The sequence below is a fragment of the Rhinoraja longicauda genome, chromosome 23, assembly GCF_053455715.1.
Source record: "Rhinoraja longicauda isolate Sanriku21f chromosome 23, sRhiLon1.1, whole genome shotgun sequence".
Taxonomy (NCBI): domain Eukaryota; kingdom Metazoa; phylum Chordata; class Chondrichthyes; order Rajiformes; family Arhynchobatidae; genus Rhinoraja; species Rhinoraja longicauda.
Genome location: NC_135975.1, coordinates 37,894,577 through 37,917,403, shown reverse-complemented (window position 1 = coordinate 37,917,403; position 22,827 = coordinate 37,894,577). Strand labels below are relative to the sequence as shown.

The following is a 22,827-nucleotide window of genomic DNA, read 5'->3' as shown; positions in this document are numbered from 1 at the left end:
TCATTCGCCTGGCTTCACCCCATAACCTCTGACACCTGTACACACAAAAATCTATCTATCTCCGCCTTACAAATATCCACAGATGTGGCCTCTACAACCTTCTGTGGCAAAGAATTGCACAGATTCATCACCCTCAGGCAAAAGAAGCTTCTCCTCAGCTCCTTCCTAAAAGAACGCCCATTAATTCTGAGGCTATGACCTATGGTCCCAGACTCTCCACTCGCACTCTATCCAAGTCTTTCACTATTGTGTACCTTTCAACGAGGAGTCCCATCAATATTCTAAACTCCAGCCCATGGCCGACAAACGCTCACCATTCGTCAACCCACTCAATCCTGGAATCATTCTTGTATACCTCCTCTGGACGCGCTACAGAGCCAGCACATCCTCAGATATGGTGCGCAGAATTCTTCACAATATTCCAAATATGGCCTTGTCAGCGCCTTATAGTGGCTCAGCATTACATCCCTGTTTTTGCATCTAAATCCTCTTGAATTCCCAGATCCACACTCGGTTCCGGTCTGAATCCCTGCAGACTCTCCATCTGGTTCTGTCCATCTGCACTGAACTCATTCTTCTGCAGCCTGAATCAAGTCAAGAAATAAAGAGAACATTACCAGATTAAACAACAGTCTCAATAACAGGGACTGTGGTTAATATTTCAACAACACTTACAAACCAAAATCACAGAAGCCCGCAGATCCCCTGATCATTTATCACATTAAACATTAACACAAACACTCACCAGATCCGCTCCAGTCTCGGGAGGGTCAGTTTGAGGCGGCGGAGAGCGGGGACAGTTCGGTCTGTGAGGGCGTTGTATCCCAGGTGCAGCTCCGTCAGTGAGGTGTTTGTGCTGAGAGCGGAGACGATATCCTCGGCTCCAGAATCTGTGAGACCGACACCGTTCAGCCTGGAGATGAGAGAGAGTGAGGGTGAGGGACACAGAGAGACAGGGGACGGTGGAAATCCCCAGTATTTATCAGTGACACAATTATTGATCATATTAATGTTTATTGTCAGACTCCCAGTGACTGTAAACGCAATCTCTCTCAGTCTGGGACTTACCCCAGTCTCTGTATTTTACAGTCCGGGTTCCTCAGAGCCGCAAACACCAGTTTCACTCCGGAATCTCCCAGTTTATTCACACTCAGCTCCAGCTCCATCAGTGAGGTGTTTGTACTGAGAGCGGAGACGAGATCCTCGGCTCCAGAATCTGTGAGACCGACAGTCAGCAGCCTGGAGATGAGAGAGAGTTAGGGTGAGGGACACAGAGAGACAGGAGACGGTGAAAATCCCCTGTGTTTATCAGTGACACGATTACTGATCATATTAATGTTCAGTGTTAGACACTCAGTGACTGTAAACACAATCGCTAACAGTCTAGGACTTAATCCAGTCTCTGTATTTTACAGTCCGGGTTCCTCAGAGCCGCAGACACCAATTTCACTCCTGAGTCACCCAGCTTATTCAAACTCAGGTCCAGCTGCATCAGTGAGGGGTTTGTACTGAGAGCGGAGGCGAGATCCTTGGCTCCAGAGTCTGTGAGACCGACATGGTTCAGCCTGGAGATGAGAGAGAGTGAGGGTGAGGGACACAGAGAAACAGGAGACGGTGCAAATCCCCTGTGTTTATCAGTGACACAATAACTGATCATATTATTGATCAGTGTCAGACACCCATTGACTGTACAAACACAATCTCGGACAGTATGAGACTTACCCCAGCCTATGTATTTTACAGTCCGGGTTCCCCAGCGCCGCAGACACCAGTTTCACTCCGGAATCTCCCAGTTCATTCCAACTCAGGTCCAGCTGCCACAGTGAATGGTTTGTACTGAGAGTGGAAGCGAGATCCTCGACTCCAGAATCTGTGAGACCGACAACATCCAGCCTGGAGATGGGAGAGAATGAGGACGAGGGACACAGAGAGACAGGAGATGGAGCAAATCCACAGTGTTGATCAGTGACACAATTACTAATCATATCAATGTTCAGTGCTAGACACCCAGTGACTGTAAACACAATCTCTCTCGGTCTGAGTCTTACCCCAGTCTCTGTATTTTACATTTCGGGTCCCTCAGAGCCGCAGACACCAGCTTCACTCCTGAATCGCCCAGGTCGTTGTATCCCAATCTAAACACAAACAGACAGAGTAAGGAACAAACTGATACAAACCCCGGGGCTGAGATAACTTCTCCGAAACTGATATTTCTGGAAGCGCCTCAGCAAATTGTTGAACAAATCTCTGTCGTTGTGGTGTTTGGTGACTTTTACCATTTATTCTCATTCCCCGACGACTGGGAAAAGTTCCCCGTGCAGAGAACGCCTGCAACACACGTGACGTGGGGGAGGGAGAACGGCATCTACCATCGGCGATCCGGGGGAGGGGGGCGGTGGAGTCGACCACCAGCAACCCGGGAGAGGGAGATGGAGTCGACCATCGGTGACCCGCGGAAGGGAGGAGGGGGTGACGGAGTCGACCACCAGCGACCCGTGGGAGGGATGAGGGCGGGAAGGAGTCGACCACCAGCGACCCGGGGGAGGGAGGAGGGGGGACGGATTCGACCACCAGCGACCCGGGGGAGGGAGTAAGGGGGAACGGAATCGACCACCAGCGACCCGGGGAGGGAGGAGGGGGGAACGGAATCGACCACGGGTGACCCAGGGGAGGGGGTGGGCGGAATGGACCACCGGTGACCCAGGGGAGGGAGGACGGAGTCGACCAACGGTAACCTGAGTGGGGACGGTGTCGACCACCGTTGACCCGGGTGAGAGGGGGACGGAGTAGAACACCGTTGACCCGGTGGAGGTGGGGACGGAGTAGACCACCGGTGATGCTGGTAGTGTAAAAGAGGAGGGGTGCCGTGCACAGTGACGGCCGGCCCCATAGAAAGCTTGCTGGACGGAAGAATAAAATACTGAAACAATTTTACTGGTCAGTGTTAGCGTCAAACGGACAGTTACCCCAAGTGCTGACACTTGTGCAGAGCCGATCCCAGCCGCTGGAGACCTTCACACTGAATGCGGCAGTTCCACAGATCGAGGTGTTTGATTGTATCACAGTGCCTGATGACATGAGACAGAACTGCACAGTCAATCGGGGTCAGACCCAGTCCACGGAATGAAAGTATTTCCACAGATCCCAGTGTCTGCTGAGCAAGTGCAGGATTCTGAGACTCAAACAGGTAGTGCAGCGTGTTCAGGAGGCTCCGTTTACCAGCGTCCTTCCCTGTATTTCCAGCCTGGCGTTTAACCTCCTCTTTCACCCAGTCAATCACTCGGCAGATTGTTTGATGAGGAAATTGACCCAGAAACTCCTCCAGGACCCGAGCTGACCGTGGGGAGGAGAGACCAGCGACAAAACGGAGAAATACCTCAAATCGCCCGTCTGTCATGCAATGGGCTTCAATGAGGAGTTTCCGGATATCCCCGCGATCCGGAGTCAGGAATTGTGCGAGTGCGGCTACAAACTCTTGGATGGTGAGGTGCGGGAAGGTGTACACCACGCTCGGGGCTGAATCCCCTCTATCCAAAAGTTCCATCAGGAACCCGGACAGGAACTGGGAAGGCTGCAGATTGTACTTGATCAAATCGCCATCTGTGAACACAATATTCTTCTCGGACACTCCAGTGAAGGCCAACTGACCAACCCTCAGTAACACCTCACGGGGGCTCTCAATCTCACGGCCGTGGTTTTTCAGGATGTTGTAAATAAAGTAGCAATATAGTTGGGTGATGGTCTTGGGAACTCGCTGCGTGTCCCGGTGTGTTTGTGTGAAGAAGGGGCCCAGTGTCAGGGCGAGGATCCAGCAGTAGGAGGGGTTGTAGCTCATGGTGTACAAGATCTCGTTCTCCTCCACGTGATTGAAAACAGCTGCTGCCACCGTCTGATCTTCAAAATATCTGGTGAAATATTCCTTCCGTTCCTCCCCAACAAATCCCAGGATTTCTGCCCTGACACTGATATCTGCCTTTTCCAGTAAATGTAACGCATTGGGGCGGGTGGTCACTAGCACTGAACACCCTGGGAGCAGCTTGTGCTGGATTAAACTGTACACAATGTCAGACACTTCACACGACCACTCGGGATCTGGACACATGTGCTGAGGTTCTGTGTCTCTCCAACTGTCAGCAAAATCGATTCTGCCCTTGAATTCATCCAAACCGTCGAATATAAACAGCAATCCCTCTGGGTTCTTCCAGACCTCTCCCAGGATATTCCTAAGGTAAGGATATTGATCCAGAATCAGTTCCCTCAGGGTTACTCTGCAGTTAATAGTGTTCAAATCCCGGAATTTGAAACTGAAAACAAACTGGAAGTCTTGATATATTTTCCCTGTGGCGCAGTCATGAACAATCTTTTGCACCATTGTTGATTTTCCGATCCCCGGGACTCCGGCCACTGATGCTGAACTCCCACATCGGGATTTACAGCGGGAAAAGCTGCTGTAGAATAATTCATCGGTCCTGATTTTTTCCAGTTCTCTCCGGAGACATCTCTCTCTGCACTCATCATGGTCCCGTCCTCTTGCCAGCAGCTCATGCTCCACCTGTGTCCGATCTCTAACATTGGAGATGACCGTGAGCTCAGCGTATCGATCAAGCAGCTGGAAAACGTTAACCTTCTCCTTCATCAGGATCGTGTTCATTCTCAGTGTTTCAGTCTGTGACCGCAGAGTCTCCTTGTGTTTACGTTGAACATCTTGCACGCGAAAAGGCAGATAATGGACATAATGTTAGATGACTCAACTCAAAACAACAATAATGGTTGCAAGAATGAGATCAATGCTCCTGAATTAAAGCAATTCACCGATAGATTTTAGTGGAGTGAGGTAAACCTGGTTACAGACAGGCGAGATAACAGCGAGCCACGGCTGATAAAATGACCAGCCAAGCAGATCTTGATATGAACTGCGCTGTGAAAGTGAGCCCGTTCCCCGGACAGTTCACTGGTCCCTCCGTGTCCTGCAGTTGATTCCCCCGTGACAAACACAGCTTGCATTCATTTGAGGTTTGAACACAGACTTTGAAAAGCCCAGTGTTGATCTGCTGGGCACAGACAGGGTAAAGAGCATTGGGTGTTCTTTTAGAGGGACATCTAGAGGGTAATCAGCAGCTAAGGCAGCACATGTGGGGAGGGGGAATCAGCGTGGGAAGGAGGTGGGCGGGGGGGAGGAGCAGAGGGGGAGGGTGAGAGGGAGGGAAAGAAGGGGGCAGAGGGAGAGGGAAAGGGTGCAAACCGGAAGGGCGTGTTAGAAGGGCGTACGGAACGGGGAATGGGACGGAGGTTGGACGCAAAGAGAGGGGAGGAGGTGGAGATTGAGAGATGGGAAGGAGAGCGAGCGAGCGGGAGAAGGAGGGGGGTGGAAGGGAAATTTTATGCTGCTCATTGAAACGTATTGCGATTAATGTTGAGTCCAGAAGGCTGCCACGCATTATACTAGGAGATGAGGCACTAATCTGTGATTCAGGCACGGTTTGTGTGGTGGACCAAAGTCAGAGGGGACAGAGGTGGACTGTGATGACCGGAAGCGATAGTCAATTGTTCAGAGTTATCCTTGAAAACTGCAAGTCGCTTCAACTAGAAATACATTGTGTTTCCCTTCATGGTTGGAAGCAAATTGGGGAAGGACAGATGTTCATGGGGAAGAGACATTAGACATAGAATGGCTGCTGGACATGGAAGAGCAGGCCAGGGACCCATGAAGGAAGCAATGCATTCAACACGCTGAAGTGGTGGTAGGGACGTTGTATGTAGAGGTGGATCCTTATTATGAGTTGGCAAATATTGTGAAAAATCAACAATTGCGTGAGGAGGATTGTCGGGGTAGACAGTGAAAACCAGGGAAACTGTGTTCATGCCCTGTCAAGGAGCAAGGCGGTGAAAAACAGATCCAATTCATCCAGGCTTCTGTCCGCTGTGGTGGAGGTGACCTCATGATACAAGGCGATAGACATTGTGGACTTTCAGGAATATTCTCAGAATTTGTATATTTTTTGCATGCCAAATCCCTGCCAGGTGTATGTGGGGTTATACCGTGTGTCAGGACTATTTGGGGTTAGACAGTGTGTCAGGACGCTGCCAGGTGTGTGCGGAGTTATACAATGTGTCAGATCCCATCTGTGTGGCGTTACAGTGTGTCAGGACCCTGCCAGGTGTGTAGGGGTTACAGTGTGTAGGAAAGCGAGGTCAGTGAGGTTACACAGTGTGTCAGAAACAGCCAGGAATGCGTGGTGTTACACAGTGTGTCAGGACCCATCTAGGAGTGTGCGAATTTTCACAGTGTGTCAGGACACATCTCGGAGTGTGCGGGTTACACAGTGTGTCAGGACCCATCTAGGAGTGTGCGGGGTTACACAGTGTGTCAGGACGCTGGCAGAGGTGTGTGGGGTTACACAGTGTGTCAGGACCCATCTAGGAGTGTGTGAAGTTTCACTGTGTGTCAGGACCCATCTAGGAATGTGTGGAGTTTCACTGTGTGTCCGGACCCATCCATGATTGTGCGAAATTTCACTGTATGTCAGGACCCATCTAGGAGTGTGCGGGGTTACACAGTGTGTCAGGACGCTGCCAGGAGTGTGTGGGGTTACACAGTGTGTGAGGACCCATCTAGGAGTGTGCGGGTTACACAGTGTGTCAGGACCCATCCAGGAGTGTGCGAAATTTCACTGTGTGTCAGGACCCATCTAGGAGTGTGCGGGGTTACAGTGTGTCAGGACGCTGCCAGCAGTGTGTGGGGTTACACTGTGTGTCGGACCCGTCCAACAGTGTGTGGGGTTTCGCAATGTGTCAGGACCCATCTAGGAGTGTGCGGGGTTACACAGTATGTCAGGACGCTGCCAGGGGTGTGTGAGGCATCACTGCGTACAGTCTCCCCCGGGTGTGCATTGGATTTCACAGATCTCTCCCACAACCTGATACATTGCAAAGCCTTGTACAATTAACGCCTGAGGGAGATAAAATAATGCTGTGTAATAGTTCCAGTGTATGTCAGAGATCGAGTGATACGAGAACTACTATCTGCATCTTTGGTGACGCTCGGACTATCCTAGATCGGACTTTCCCCTCATTTTAAATTGCACGAAGCGTTATTCCTTCATTGCTCGACCATACTGTAAATGGCTCGATTATAATCACGTATTTTCTTTCTGCTGACTGGGTAACACACAAAAGCTTTTCATAGTACCTCGGTACATGTGACAATACACTAAACTAAGCTAAATCTGACTCTACAGACAAAGCAGCAATCCATAGTGAATCCCTGTGTCAGTGTACCAATTGCCATGCCCTTGGTCTTCTGATTTCCGATTCTGCGAAGCTCTGAACAAACAGTTTCAGTATTACATCAATTCCACCAAGTCATTGGTGTGAACCGGACATTTCAACACTCACCTTCCATATCAGAGGGTAATTCAGATAAACCTCTGGTGATATTCATGTATTCTTCTGGATCAGGACCTGTTCAAATCAACGAGCATGCATTAAACCAGACTTGAATAACATTGTTAACTCCAATGTTTCAATGTGAAATTCAGTGCAGTGTGTTGATTTACTGTACCGAGCTCCTGGATTTCTTTCAGTATTTTGTCCAGCTTTGGTAATTCATTGTGCATTTTCACAAAGGAACCCCACATCACCCGCCGGGCACGGTTACCATTCCCCATCACCAGACTGAGGAAGAGCGTCGAACTGTCTCTCTGGTTTCCCTTTACGGCGAGCTCAGTAATATTCTGTGAAGAACAACAATTAATATATTGAGAAGTGACTGAGACAATGCTAATGGGAAGGAAATTAGCTGTGCAGTGATGGGATATTATGGTCGTTTTAAACATAGTGGTGGCCATTGGTTTTTGCGTCCACACACACCCATGACACTGTGCTGACAAACTGTGTACTCCCAGAGTCCTGACAGTGTGAAACCCGCTTGCAGTGTCGGAGAACACAGAAGAGTACAGCACGGGAACAGGCCATTTAGGCCAATGATGGCTGTGTTGAAATTGATGTGAAAATAATCCAATTCATTTTGGCCTCAAATGGACTGCACCCCACTAGGAAGAGACATGCCCAGTCCAACCTGCATTCAGTCCTGCTCTGCATTTGAAAACAGTTATGTTTTTTCATCCATATTCTTTCCCTCGCTGAGCCCGCGTTCACTCATTCACCAGACAACTTCTTTATCTCTACGTCTCCCCCAGTTTTTCCCAATCAAAGATTTCCATCACATGCACATTTCTTGCAGCTCACCACCTCCTTTAACTGTACATTAACTCGGCTTCTCTTCCCACAATTGCCCATATAACTAACCTACTGAATATTTCCATCGCATTCTGTTTATATTGCAGATTTTGAGAAATGTACTGTTGTTTATTTTAATTGTCAATTGCATGATAAGCGAACAGTTTAATGTCTCGGGGTAATGCAGCAGGTCAGATAGCATTTCCAAAGAACTGCTGTCCGGTGCTCTGAAGAAAACACCTATTCCGGCGCTCTGCTCTCCAATGCCTCCAACCTTATCGTTTCCCAGCTCCGCACGGCACGATTTTACCTTCTCCCTAAATTCCATAAACAGAACTGTCCTGGCAGAGCCATTGTTTCTGCCTGTTCATGTCCCAACAAACTTATTTCCACCTACCTCGACTACATTCTACCCCCCCCGGTCAAATCCCTCCCCACATATGTCCAAGACACCTCACATGCTCTCAGTCTCCTCAATAACTTCCGGTTTCCAGGCCCCCACCTTCTCATCTTTACCATGGACGTTTAGTCACTCTACACCTCCATGCCCCACAAGGATGGTCTTGAAGCCCTCCGTTTCTTCCTCGACCGTAGAACCAGCCAATCTCCATCTACTAACACTGTCCTCCGCCTAGCCGAGCTGGTTATTACCCTTAATAACGTCTCATGTGACTCATCCCACTTCCTCCAAATCAGAGGCGTAGCTATGGGCATTCGCATGGGCCCTAGCTACGCCTGCCTCTTTGAAGGGTACGTCGAAAAATCCCTGTTCAAGACGTACACCGGCCCCATCCCCGACCTCTACCTCCGCTACATTGACGACTGTATGAGTGCTACCTCTTGTACCCATGCAGACCTCACTGACTTCATACCTTTCACCACCAATTTCTATCCTGCTTTTAAAAGCGGAAGTGGCGGCGCCTAACGTCTGCCGCTCGCTAGCAGCCTGTTCGTCTTTTTTCCTTTTTTTTTGTTGTGTGTCGGTGTTGGGATGTTTTTTGGGGTTTTTTTTGGTTGTGTATGTGTGGGGGGTGGTGGTGTGGGTGGGGGTGGTGGTGTGAGGCGAGGGGTGGGGGAAACCTTTCTCTTTTAGGTCTCTTCCTCACGGCGGCGGGGTGCGGCTCGGCCGCGGGGCCTTCCATCGCCCGGTGCCGCTCGGCCGCTGGACTTAACATCGCCCGGCGCGGCTCGGCCGCTGGACTTAACAGTGCCCGGTGCGGCTTGGCCGCGGGGCCTTCCATCGCCCGGTGCAGCTCGGCCGCGGGGCCTAACATCGCTGGTGCGGCTCGGCCGCTGGACTTAACAGTGCCCGGGCCGCGGGGCCTAACATCGCCCGGCGCGGCTCGGCCGCGGGACTTTTCAACGCTGGTGCGTCTCGGCCGCTGGACTTAACATCGCCCGGTGCGGCTTGGCCGCGGGGCCTTCCATCGCCCGGTGCGGCTCGGCCGCGGGGCCTAACATCGCCCGGTGCGGCTCGGCCGCGGGTCTTAGCTGCGCACGGCTCGGTCGCGGGGCCTTCCATTGCCCGGTTCGGCCGCGAGACGTCTCGGCGCCCGGTGCGACTCGGCCGCGGGCCATCCCCTTGCGGGGACTTTGCGGGTCGGTCGGGGACGAGCTGTCTGTCCGTGGGCGTGGGGAAGAGAGTGGAAGTTTTGTTGCCTCGATCACAGTGAGGGGTGTTTGGAGTCACTGTGATGGATGTTTGTGTTGGGGTCATGTGTCTTGTGTTCTTTTTTGTGTTTGACTGCTATGTAGTTTCAATAGACAATAGACAATAGACAATAGACAATAGGTGCAGGAGTAGGCCATTCAGCCCTTCGAGCCAGCACCGCCATTCAATGCGATCATGGCTGATCACTCTCAATCAGTACCCCGTTCCTGCCTTCTCCCCATACCCCCTCACTCCGCTATCCTTAAGAGCTCTATCCAGCTCTCTCTTGAAAGCATCCAACGAACTGGCCTCCACTGCCTTCTGAGGCAGAGAATTCCACACCTTCACCACCCTCTGACTGAAAAAGTTCTTCCTCATCTCCGTTCTAAATGGCCTACCCCTTATTCTCAAACTGTGGCCCCTTGTTCTGGACTCCCCCAACATTGGGAACATGTTATCTGCCTCTAATGTGTCCAATCCCCTAATTATCTTATATGTTTCAATAAGATCCCCCCTCATCCTTCTAAATTCCAGTGTATACAAGCCCAATCGCTCCAGCCTTTCAACATACGACAGTCCCGCCATTCCGGGAATTAACCTAGTGAACCTACGCTGCACGCCCTCCATAGCAAGAATATCCTTCCTCAAATTTGGAGACCAAAACTGCACACAGTACTCCAGGTGCGGTCTCACCAGGGCCCGGTACAACTGTAGAAGGACCTCTTTGCTCCTATACTCAACTCCTCTTGTTACGAAGGCCAACATTCCATTGGCTTTCTTCACTGCCTGCTGAACCTGCATGCTTCCTTTCATTGACTGATGCACTAGGACACCCAGATCTCGTTGAACTCCCCCTCCTCCTAACTTGACACCATTCAGATAATAATCTGCCTTTCTATTCTTACTTCCAAAGTGAATAACCTCACACTTACCTACATTAAACTGCATCTGCCATGTATCCGCCCACTCACACAACCTGTCCAAGTCACCCTGCAGCGTTATTGCATCTTCCTCACAATTCACACTACCCCCCAACTTAGTATCATCTGCAAATTTGCTAATGGTACTTTTAATCCCTTCGTCTAAGTCATTAATGTATATCGTAAATAGCTGGGGTCCCAGCACCGAACCTTGCGGTACCCCACTGGTCACTGCCTGCCATTCCGAAAGGGACCCATTTATCCCCACTCTTTGCTTTCTGTCTGTCAACCAATTTTCTATCCATGTCAGTACCCTACCCCCAATACCATGTGCCCTAATTTTGCCCACTAATCTCCTATGTGGGACCTTGTCGAAGGCTTTCTGAAAGTCGAGGTACACCACATCCACTGACTCTCCCTTGTCAATTTTCCTAGTTACATCCTCAAAAAATTCCAGTAGATTTGTCAAGCATGATTTCCCCTTCGTAAATCCATGCTGACTCGGAATGATCCCGTTACTGCTATCCAAATGCTCAGCAATTTCGTCTTTTATAATTGACTCCAGCATCTTCCCCACCACTGATGTCAGACTAACTGGTCTATAATTACCCGTTTTCTCTCTCCCTCCTTTCTTAAAAAGTGGGATAACATTTGCTATCCTCCAATCCACAGGAACTGATCCTGAATCTATAGAACATTGAAAAATGATCTCCAATGCTTCCACTATTTCTAGAGCCACCTCCTTAAGTACTCTGGGATGCAGACCATCAGGCCCTGGGTCCGAATGACAAATAAAGCTCTGTTGAACTGTTGAACTGTTGAACTGTTGTTGAAATATACTTGGACTATCTTCGACATCTCCCTACCGTTTCTGGATCTCACCATCTCCATCACAGGAGACAGACTAGTGACAGACATCTACTACAAACCCACTGACTCCCACAGCTATCCGGACGACACTTCTTCCCACTCTGTTTCCTGCAAAAAAAATCTATCCCCTACTCCCAATTCCTCCGTCTACACCGCATCTGTGCCCAGGGTGAGGTGTTTCACACAAGGGCATCAGAGATGTCTTCATGCTTCAGGAAACGGGGCTTCCCCTCTTCCATTATAGGTGAGGCTCTCACTGGGGCCTCCTGCATATCTCACACAGCTCTGCTCATGCTCCCCCTGCCCCCATTCGTAACAAGGACAGAATCCCCCCCCCCACACTGTCCTCAACCTCTACCCCATTAGCCAGCGTCTCCAACAAATCATCCTCCAACATTTCCGCCACCTCCAACGGGATCCCACTACTGGCCACAACTTCGCCTCTCCTCCCCTTTTTACATTCCGCAGAGACCGTTCCCTCCGTTAATCGCTGGTCCACTCGTCCCTTCCTACCCAAACCATCCCCTCCCCAGGCACTTTCCCCAGCAACCGCATGAGATGCAACACCTGTCCTTTTACCTCCCCCCTCGACTCCATCCAAGGACCCAATTATTCTTGCCATGTGAGACAGAGCTTCACCTGCACGTCCTCCAGCCTCATTTATTGTATCCGCTCTTCCAGATGTCAACTGCTTTACATCGGCAGGACCAAACGCAGGCTCGGCGATCGTTTCGCTCAACACCTTCGCTCAGTCCGCCTTAACCAGCCTGCTCGCCCACTGGCTGAGCACTGATATTTCGCTTGGGAAGCTTACAGGCCAGCGGTGTGAACATTGACTTATCTAACTTTAGATAGTTCCACTGTCCCTCTCTTCCCCTCCCGTTCCCAGTTCTCACTCTATCTTCCTGTCTCCACCTATATCCTTTCTTTTTTCCGCCCCCTTGACATCAGCCTGAAGAAGGGTCTCGACCCGAAACGTCACCCATTCCCTCTCTCCTAGATGCTGCATGACCTGCTGAGTTACTCCAGCATTTTGTGATACCTTCGATTTGTACCAGCTTCTGCAGTTATTTTCCTATCCAAAGAACTGCGGTCTTTTTATGCAGCACATTGTGTGTTTTTGTGACAATCAGCATCTGCAGTTACTCTTTTTCATGCCTAATTCCCTCTGTTGTTTCATGAACTGAACCAAACGTGACCAATGAGACTGATGAGACTAGAAAAGGATGATCAGTTCTGATTCAGGTTCACAGGTTTACTGCTTCCTGACCACTGTACTAAGTGACGCGTATGTGGGAAGACCCAGCTGGATCAGAATGGAACATTCTCAGCATTCCCCAGTTCAGATGTTTTATTCCTCCTACCAGATGTACAGGACGCAAACTGATCAGAGGTCAGAGTCTCCATTACATTGTGGCATTGGTAACTCTTCCCCCAATGCCGTCAGTTCTGTGACAGGAAACAGAAGTCACCGTTATCCTTCCACTTACCTTGTGTTCCTGTTGACTGAAATATCCCTCCCGTCTCATCATGAAGACGAGTCTTTCAACCCCTTCTTCAATCGCCTGTTTGAGTCTCTCTCGATAGAATTTTGTCAGTTGGAACAATTGGTACTCGTTCCACTGTGTCAGGAGCTCAGAGAATGTAGACCTTAGATCTGTGTATTCAAAGAGAGAAACTAAACACCATCCGTATCAATATCCTTAGCTCCCGCTAAAACAGCAATCCATAACCTGACTGTTCCAGGCTCCTAATTATAATGATCAAAGCAGAATATCGAAGTAAGGCAATGTGCTGGAGGAACTCAGTGGGTCAACCATCAACTCGGGAGAATATGGATTGGTGATGTTTCAAGTCTGAATCATTTTTTCAGGCTGATTGTGGTGGCGTTGAATGGGGAGAAATGTGGACAAGAGGAGTGATAGCTCAAAGCCCGGTAAGCAAGGTGGATACAGATGAGGGGAGTTATTAATAGGCTGATAATTGGACAAAGACTATAGATGAAAAGACAGATGTGAAACAAAAGGAATGAAGAGTTGCAAATTGTGAAGCGAGATGAATTAATGTATGTGGAAAGGGAGGGGGTACGGAGAAATATGTGTGACAAGTAAAAATGGTTAGCAACCAGAAAAAAAAGCGTAGGTGTTCGGCAAAACAGTCGTCGGGTCGCTGCTTTGTCTCGCCAATTGCGAACCATTGTAACTCTCTTCCTATTCCCATAGCAAACTCTCTGTATTTGGACACATGGTCACCAGGTTTAGAGGGACAAGGACCATTCCTACAATCCAACGGTATGAACATGGAATTCCCCAATTTTAAGTCACAATCCAAACCGCACACCCGCTTAATTACCTCCCACTCTCTCTGCTGTGTTGCACCGATTTTTCCCCTCCCCATTTCCTTCCTCCTATATCATTCTCTTTATTTTCACAATCTCCAACACTCAAACCTTCTGCCTAACACCTTGCTCTTTCATCTCCAGCCTTTATTAAGCCAAATACTTATTTTAAAAAACCTCCTCAATAACATGCATCTCACTTGCCAGGCGTTATGTTGCCGCGCCTCTATGCCAGCTTGCGGCTGCACACTAAAATCAGTGAAGAATCGGGGAGGCCAAGGCAGCGTGTGAGAAGGGGAGGGTTGGATAGCGTCTGACCCGAGGAGGATATGACGGTGTGACCCAGGGAGCATGGGCTTCAGGGGGTGGGGCAGCGTGTGGGTAGGGAAGGGTGGACACTGAGGAAGTTTGATCATCTCCAGAGCCGGTGGTCAAACAGGGAACAAATCACAGCGAAAGAAACAGTAGACAAATGCACTGATGAAGAGGTGTAGATACACTTGTCGCCTGAGGCAACACTGTAGTTGATGCCCGCTAATCTTTATAGGATTATCTTCCAAATGCACGAATCACCTAGCTTATTCATGGATAATGGAAACGTCTTGCAATTGCTCTACTTCAACCAAGTCTGTCCCACCCATCACCACCGCCCCACTTTCCGTGGCCTCATGCACCCTGGCTTCATTGGATACTTTATCATGTGTACCTAAGTTCAGTGACTATCTTCCTATACCTGTAATGCTTTCAGAATTAGAATAGATGTATTCCACAATTTTTCACATTTTTGGTGACACACGTGCCCATTGGTAGAGAGGCTGAGTAGAGGTAAAGTGCTGTGTAGAGGGCAAGTGTGAGTCTTCAGTGTACTTCGGCAAGGAGTCTGCGGAGAGGGGGCTGGTGGTCAAAGTCCAGGCTCTTGGTCGTGATGCATAGCCTGTTGCGTGATATTGTTGAGCTTGTTGGTTCTTATTTCAGTGCCGTCAAGAGGCAGCTGGAATGATGCAACTTTCCTCCTGCAGCACGTGGGATGTCAGAGCGGCTGCTGGTGTCTCTGGTGACTAAACTCGTGGGAAATGTGTCCAGGAGCAGCACGTTGCAGGCTGTATTTGTGAACAGGAGATGCAGATAGATGACCTCGGGATCATCCAAGAGACCTTTTGGACAAAACTACCAGCGAGGTGGTCATGTCCAAAGAACAGGGTGAAAGGATGTGGGTGACAATCAGGTCCTGCATTTAAGAGGGGGTACAAGGTAAACCATGGGAATTATAGAGCAGTGAACGTCTGCGGTAGGCAAATTACTGGAGAATATTGAAGGGAACGGTACACCCAAATTGCGATAGATAAGGGTTGATTACGGATAGTTTGCATAGCTTTGTACGTTGGGGATCATATCTCACAAATCTGGTTGAATTTTCTGAAGTAACTTAAAAGATTGATAAGGGGAAAGCCATGGACTTTACTTATATGTACTTCAGGGCATTTGGTAACGTTCCGCATGATGGACTGTTTTGGATGGTTTCATCGCAAGTAATCCAGGGAGAGCTCGGTGACTGGATAGAGAATTGACCCTGAAATGAAGCGGAGGGTGATGATGAAAGTGTGTTTGGCAGACTGCAGGCCTGCTGGCCCCGTTGCTGTTTGTGGTTTATATCAAAGATTTGGACGAGTACACATGGCATGATTAGTTCGATGGTTATCAAGTGTTGCGTATCCGTCGGGCTGAGGAAAGTTGAATGGAGTTTAATACAAATAAGCACTGGGTGTTGCATTTTGGGAAGTCAAAGCAGGACAGGACTTCAGTGAATGACAGGGCTCATCAATCAGAATATTGAGCATGAAAGTTGGGACGCGATGTAACTGGTGTACAAGACAATGGCGAGGCCACATTTAGACAATTGTGTCCAGTTCTTGACACCCTGTTATCGGAAATATGTTACCAACTGGAAAGGGTGCGGAAAAGATTTAAGAGCATGTTGACAGGACTCGAGGCCCTGAATTACATGGAGTGTCGAGCATGCTATGACTTAATTCTTTGGAGCGCAGGCGGACGAGGGATGATCTTATTGAGGAGGATAAGTTCATGAGGGGAGTGAATGGTGTCTTAGACCCAGAACACGGGAATAAACATAGATTTAAGGTTAGAGGAGAACGATTTAATAGGAAACTGGGGGAGAACATTTTCAAACAGAGCGTGCTGGACAAATTGGACGAGCTACCAGAGGAGGTCGTTGAGGCAGGTGCTACCTTAACATTTTAAATATATCTGTACAGGTGCACGGATCAGAAAGGTGTAGAAGGGTATGGACAAAATGCTGGCGGGTGGGACCAGTGCAGATTGGTCTTGGGCCGAAGAGCCTGTTTCCTTGCTGTACGAGTCTATGACTTTTTGATTCGGATTAATGAAGTCAAACCTGGAGATAATACATAGAACATAGAATAGTTAAACACGGGAACTGGTCCTTCGATCCCCCATATCTGCACCAACAATATCATGCCAATTTGAACTAATCCCATCTACCTGACCATGGACGGGATCCCTCGGTTCCCTGACGGTGTCAGACATGTGTCAGTTTCAACGGCTTTTCCACCACCTCCTCAGGCACCGAACAGAGTCTGCGTAAAAAAACCTGTCCAGCCTGTCCCCTTTAAACATTCCTCTCTCCAGAAAAAGACATCCCCACCCTGGGAACAATACTGACAATATCTATTCACTTATATTCTATACTTCTGTTGGGCCAGCCACTAGCCTTCATTACTCAGAGAAATCAAATCCAATCTTTGTCTGCCGTAACTCAGGCCATATTTCCAACTGATGTGTAATCTAGTGGATCATTTCACAGCTTTCCTCATGATCCACAGTTCTGCAAATAGTTCTAATGTGTTTTAACTTCCTAACTCGACCACCTACGTCTTTGTCCAAATCGGGAACATGTTTAGAAATTGCAGAGGTTCCAGAACTCATCCTTGCAGAATGCTATTGGTCATGCTCCTAGTCAGTATGACACTCCTCCACCACTATTTCTCTCTCCTGTTTACCCTCGCCGTAACCCCTTTGTTTTTTTTCTCGTCCCTGTTCCTACAAGCTTCACCATTCTGCAGCATCCACTCGCCCCCCCATCTCATTCACCTGCCCTGTGGACGAGACTTGATGATTCATTGCTTGATGATTCTCGGTCATGTTGTATTTCGCCACTTGGGTCAGATCCAGGTCCGTGAATCACGTCTCCGCTTCCTCTCTCTCTGGACTGACATTTTTCCCTTTCCTCTTCGGCGAGTTCGCATTCCATTGACGTTGCGCTCTCAATCCGACATTGCTTTTCTGTTGTTGTTTCTGTTTTCTGACCATCTTTTTTTGATGAGGTGCCTGTCCAAAGTCTTTTGAGGACCTTGCCCACATGAATTAATTTCCCACCTGAAAAAAACATTAATTGCAGTTTGCACAGCTAGTTCAAATTAGGAAATTCACAGGTTCGGAATACCTGGCAGCAATCCGAGCTGACATTTTGGGGAAAATGTAAGTTAATGGTTGTCTTGGAAACAGAGCAGGAAAATAGGCCGTTCGGCTCAACCTAACCAAAGTGCCCCATCTAAGCTCGTCCCATCAGTCCACCGATTTACCACAAGCACACTAAACCATACTTTCGAAATGTCCTTCGGGTAAGAGATTTAATGGGAGTCTGAGGGGTAACTTTTTCCCACAAAGGATAGTGGGTGTACGGAACAAGCTTCCAGAGGGGTAATTGAGGCAGGGGCAATCCCAACGTTCGAGAAATTTTAACACGTCAATGAGAAGAAAGGTTTGGAGGGATATGTGCCAAACGCGGGCAGGTGGGACGAGTGCAGCTGGGACATGTTGGCCAGTGTGGGCATGTTGGGCGGAAGGGCCTGTTTCCACGCTGTATCACTCTATAACTCTATGAAGTTATTATTGTATCCGTTTCAATTACCAAACCGGACAGCTTGTTCCATATTCCCACTACTCTGTGTAAAAATGTTAACCCTCAGGTCCTTATTAAATGGTCACCCTCTCACCTGATCCCTCCGACCTTTACATTATTCTACTTCGAGGACAAAAATACCTGTGCATACACCCTATCTATTTCACCCCATGATTTTATAGAACTCCACAAGATCAGCCTTCAATTTCAATATTTCATAACAGTTTGTTTTCACATGTACCTTGGTAGAGTGAAATGCTTTCTTTTGCACACAACCGGGCGAAAGCATACAGCAGACCTCAACACTCGGCATTACACAAGAGTCGCAGCGTTAATCAAACAGTTCTAACCGCTGCTTGTAGTGGCGAAACAGGCCTGCCACTGCTTGTGGCCACTGACACCGAAACCCCCCCCCTCATTGCACCCCCTTTGTTCTTGCTGTCCCCTGACGGTTCCCCTTTTGTTATCGGCGACCTCCCCTGGGTCTCCCTATTTCTGGGGGGCCTCTGCCGGGCCGCACTTTTGGCCTCGGCGACGTACTGGGTCCCCTTTGGTGGGCAATAGACAATAGGTGCAGGAGTAGGCCATTCAGCCCTTCGAGCCAGCACTGTCAAACAATGTAATCATGGCTGCTCATTCACAATCAGTACCCCGTTCCTGCTTTCTACCCATACCCGCTGACTCCGCTATCATTAAGAGATCCATTTAGCACTCTCTTTCAAGCATCCAGAGATTTGGCCTCCACTACCTTCTGAGGCAGAGAATTCCACAGATTTTCAACTCTCTGACTGAAATTTTGTTTCCTTATCTCTGTTCTAAATGGCCTACTCCTTATTCTTAAACTGTGGCCCCTGTTTCTGGACTTCCCCAACATTGGGTACATGTTTTCTGCCTCTAATGTGTCCAATCCGTTAATAATATTATATGTTTCAATTAGATCCCGTCTCATCCTTTTAAATTCCAACGTATACGAGCCCGTTCCATTCCTTCAACATACTACATTCTCGCCATTTCGGGAATTAACCTAGTGAACCTACGCTGCACGCCCTCAACATCAAGAATATCCTTCCTCACATTTGGAGACCAAAACTGCAATGAGTACTCCAGGTGCGGTCTCACTAGCGCCCTGTACAACTGCAGAAGGATCTCTTTGCCCGTATACTCAACTCCTCGCGTCGTAAAGGCCAACATGCGATTAGCTTTCTTCACTGCCTGCTGTACCCGCAAGCTAACTTTAAGTGACTGATCAACAAGAACACCCAGATCTCTTTGTAATTCCCCATTTCCTAACTTGACACTCTTCAGATATTAATCTGCCTTCATGTTTTTTCCACCAAAGTTGATAACCTCACATTTATCCTCATTAAACGGCATTTGCCATGAATCTTCCCACTCACACAACCTGTCTAAGTCACCCTGCATCCTGATAGCATCCTCCTCAGAGTTCACACTGCCACCCAGCTATGCGTCATCCGCTAATTTGCTAATGTTATTTTTAATCCCTTCATCTAAGTTATTGATGTATATTGTAAATAGCTGTAGTCCCAGCACCAAACTTTGCGGTGCTCCACTAGTCACTGCCTGGCATTCTGAAAGGGACCCATTGATCTCCACTCTTTGCTTTCTGTCTGTCAACCAATTTTCTATCCATGTCAGTACTCTACCTCCAATACCATGTGCTCTAATCTTGCCCACCAATCTTCTATGTAGGACCTTATCAAAGGCTTCCTGAAATTCCAGTTAAACCACACCCACTGCCTCTCCCTTGTCCATTTTCCCAGTTACATCTTCAAAAAATCCCAGAAGATCAGTCAAGCATGATTTCCCCTTCGTAAATCCATGCTGACTCCTAACGATCCTGTTACCGCCATCCAAATGTTCCGCAACTTCTTACTTTATAATTGACTCCAGCATCTTCCCCACCACTGATGTTAGGCTAACTGGTCTATAATTTCCCGGATTCTCTCTCCCTCCTTTCTTAAAAAGTGGGATAACGTTAGCTACTCTCCAATCCACAGGAACTGATCCTGAATCTATAGAACATTGGAACATGATCACCAATGCGTCCACTTCCTTCTAGAGCCACTTCCTTACGTATCCCGGGATGTACACCGTCAGGCCCTGGGGATTTATCAGCCTTCAGTCAGATCAGTCTACCCAACACTATTTCCTGCCTAATGTGAATTTCCTTCAGTTCCTCCGACACCCTAGCATCTCTGTCCACTAGTACATCTGGGAGATTGTTGGTGTCTTCCTTAGTGAAGACAGATCGAAAGAATATGTTCAACTCGTCTGCAATTTCCTTGTTCACCATAATAAATTCACACGATTCTGTCTTCAAGGGACCCTCGTTTGTCTTAAACATATTTTTCCTCTTCACGTACCTAAAGAAGCTTTTATAATCCTCCTTTATATTCTTGGCTAGCTTACCTTCGCACCTCATCTATTCTCCCCGTATTGCCTTTTTTGTTATCTTTTGTTGCTCTTTAAAAGAGTTACAATCCTCTGGCTTCCCGCTCATCTTTGCTATGTTACACTTCTTTATTTTTATACTGTCCTTGACTTCCCTTGTCAGCCACGGTTGCCGCTTACTCCCCTTAGAATCTTCCTTCCTCTTTGGAATGAACTGATCCTGCACCTTCTGTATTATTCCCAGAAATACATGCCATTGTTGTTCCACCGTCTTCCCTGCTAGGGTATCTTTCCAATCAACTCTGGCCAGCTCCTGTCTCATGCCTCCATAGTCCCCCTTGCTCAACTGCTAACTGTTATACTGGCCCTTCGATTTCCCCTTCTCCCTCTTAAATTGTATATTATAACTGATCATATTATGATCACTTCCTCCTAATGGCTCTTTTACGTTGAGTTCCCTTATCAAATCCGGTTCATTACACAAAAGTAAATCCAGAATTACCTTCTCCCTGGTAGGCTCCCGTAGAAACTGCTCTAAGTATCCATCTCGGAGGCACTCCACAAACTTCCATTTAGCGGGCCATTGACAAGCTGATTTTCACAGTCTACCTGCATGTTGATATCTCCCATAACCACCGGAGCATTACTTTTGCGCCATGCCAATTTTAACTCTTGTTTCAACCAGAGCCTCAATTTCTTTCATCATCCTGGGTTCCTTACTTGTACTTAACTAACAACATGCATATCTTAAAATCTCAATATTACAATTTAAAAACTTTCCCTTTCAGATGCGTCTTTGCCCACATACGACTTACTCCAATCACTGTTCCTATCTCTTACTGTCAAAGGTGGACTTCCACCACACAATTTAAAATTTTACATTGAATGCCAGAACTGTTCATTTACAAAGGGTTTCAAAGCTCATCGATTTGTAGTCATTGATCACAAAGTGCTCGTCCACTGACATCTCAGTGTGAACAGTTTGAATACTAATTTCTGTCCCCCAGCAAAATCTGTTTATCATTTTTTTTGCAGCACTTTTAAAACAGCCCCACAGGTTGTCAGTCTCCTTCCAGTTCAGGTTCCTCGTCTACAGGTCAGCACTATCCCTGACGAGATCCATATTGTCCAAATATCTGAATCTCCGACCCTTGCATCATCTCCTCCTTCTTTGTTGCTGATGTCACTGGTGCCCCAGCCGCATTTGAAACTTCAGCCATGGTGTGGATAGGTGACCTCAAATTATCATCCGCTTCCATAGACAATAAGCAATAGGCAATAGGCAATAGGTGCAGGAGTAAGCCATTCGGCCCTTCGAGCCAGCATCACCATTCAATGTGATCATGACTAATCATTCTCAATCAGCATCCCGTTCGTGCCTTCTCCCCATACCCCTGACTCCGTTATCGTTAAGAAGTCTATCTAGCTCTTTCTTGAACGCATTCAGAGAATTGGCCTCCATTGCATTCTTAGGCAGAGAATTCCACAGGTTTACAACTCTCCGACTGCAAAAGGTTTTTCCTCATCTCAGTTCTAAATGGCCTACCCCGTATTCTTAAACTGTGGCCCCTGGTTCTGGACTCCCCCAACATTGGGAACATGTTTCCTGCCTCTAACGTATCCAACCCCTTAATAATCTTATATGTTTCGATAAGATCCTCTCTCATCCTTCTAAATTCCAGTGTATACAAGCCTAGTCGCTCCAGTCATTCAACACATGACAGTCGCGCCATTTCTGGAATCAACACAGTAAACATACGCTGCACGCCCTCAATAGTAAAAATATCCTTCCTCAAATTTGGAGACCAAAACTGCACACAGTACTCCAGGTGCGCTCTCACTACGGCCGTGTACAGCTGCAGAAAAACCTCTTTGCTCCTATACTCAACTACTCTTGTTATGAAGGCAGGATTTCCATTGGCTTTCTTCACTGCCTGCTGTACCTGCATGCTTCCTTTCAGTGACTGATGCACTAGGCCACCCAGATCACGTTGTACGTCCAATTTTCCTAACTTGATATCGTTCAGATAATAATCTGCCTTCCTATTCTTATCACCAACGTGGATAACCTCACACTTACGCACATTACACTGCATCTGCCATGCATCCGCCCACTCACAAAACCTGTCCAAGTCACCCTGCAACCTCAGAGCACCTTCCTCACAGTTCACACTACCACCCAGCTTTGTATCGTCTGCAAATTCGCTAATGGTACTTTCAATCCCTTCTTCCTAGTCATTAATGTATATTGAAAATAACTGCGGACCCAGCACCGAGCCATGCGGTACCCCACTAGTCACTGCCTGCCATTCTCAAAGGGACCTATTTGCCCGCACTCTTTGTTTCCTGTCTGCCAACCAATTTTCTATCCAGGTCAGTACCATACCCCAAATAAATACCACGTGCTCTAATTTTGCCCACTAATATCCTATGTGGGACCTTGTCGAAGGCTTTCTGG

General features: G+C 48.1%; 1 protein-coding gene across 1 annotated transcript in view; it reads right to left on the bottom strand.

Moving 5' to 3' along the window:
* Nucleotides 1-460: 460 nt before the first annotated feature.
* LOC144605049 (uncharacterized) overlaps nt 461-22,827 on the bottom strand; it is a 58,192-nt gene continuing 35,825 nt past the window's right edge. Inside the window, exons 17-27 of the mRNA XM_078420091.1 lie at nt 17,147-17,431; nt 13,170-13,336; nt 7,562-7,733; nt 7,396-7,461; nt 2,967-4,704; nt 2,049-2,135; nt 1,723-1,893; nt 1,393-1,565; nt 1,069-1,240; nt 746-913; nt 461-584 (exon numbers count right to left, since the gene is read on the bottom strand). Coding sequence (XP_078276217.1) covers nt 461-584; nt 746-913; nt 1,069-1,240; nt 1,393-1,565; nt 1,723-1,893; nt 2,049-2,135; nt 2,967-4,704; nt 7,396-7,461; nt 7,562-7,733; nt 13,170-13,336; nt 17,147-17,431 — 3,323 coding nt within the window. The remainder of the gene's footprint in view (nt 585-745; nt 914-1,068; nt 1,241-1,392; nt 1,566-1,722; nt 1,894-2,048; nt 2,136-2,966; nt 4,705-7,395; nt 7,462-7,561; nt 7,734-13,169; nt 13,337-17,146; nt 17,432-22,827) is intronic.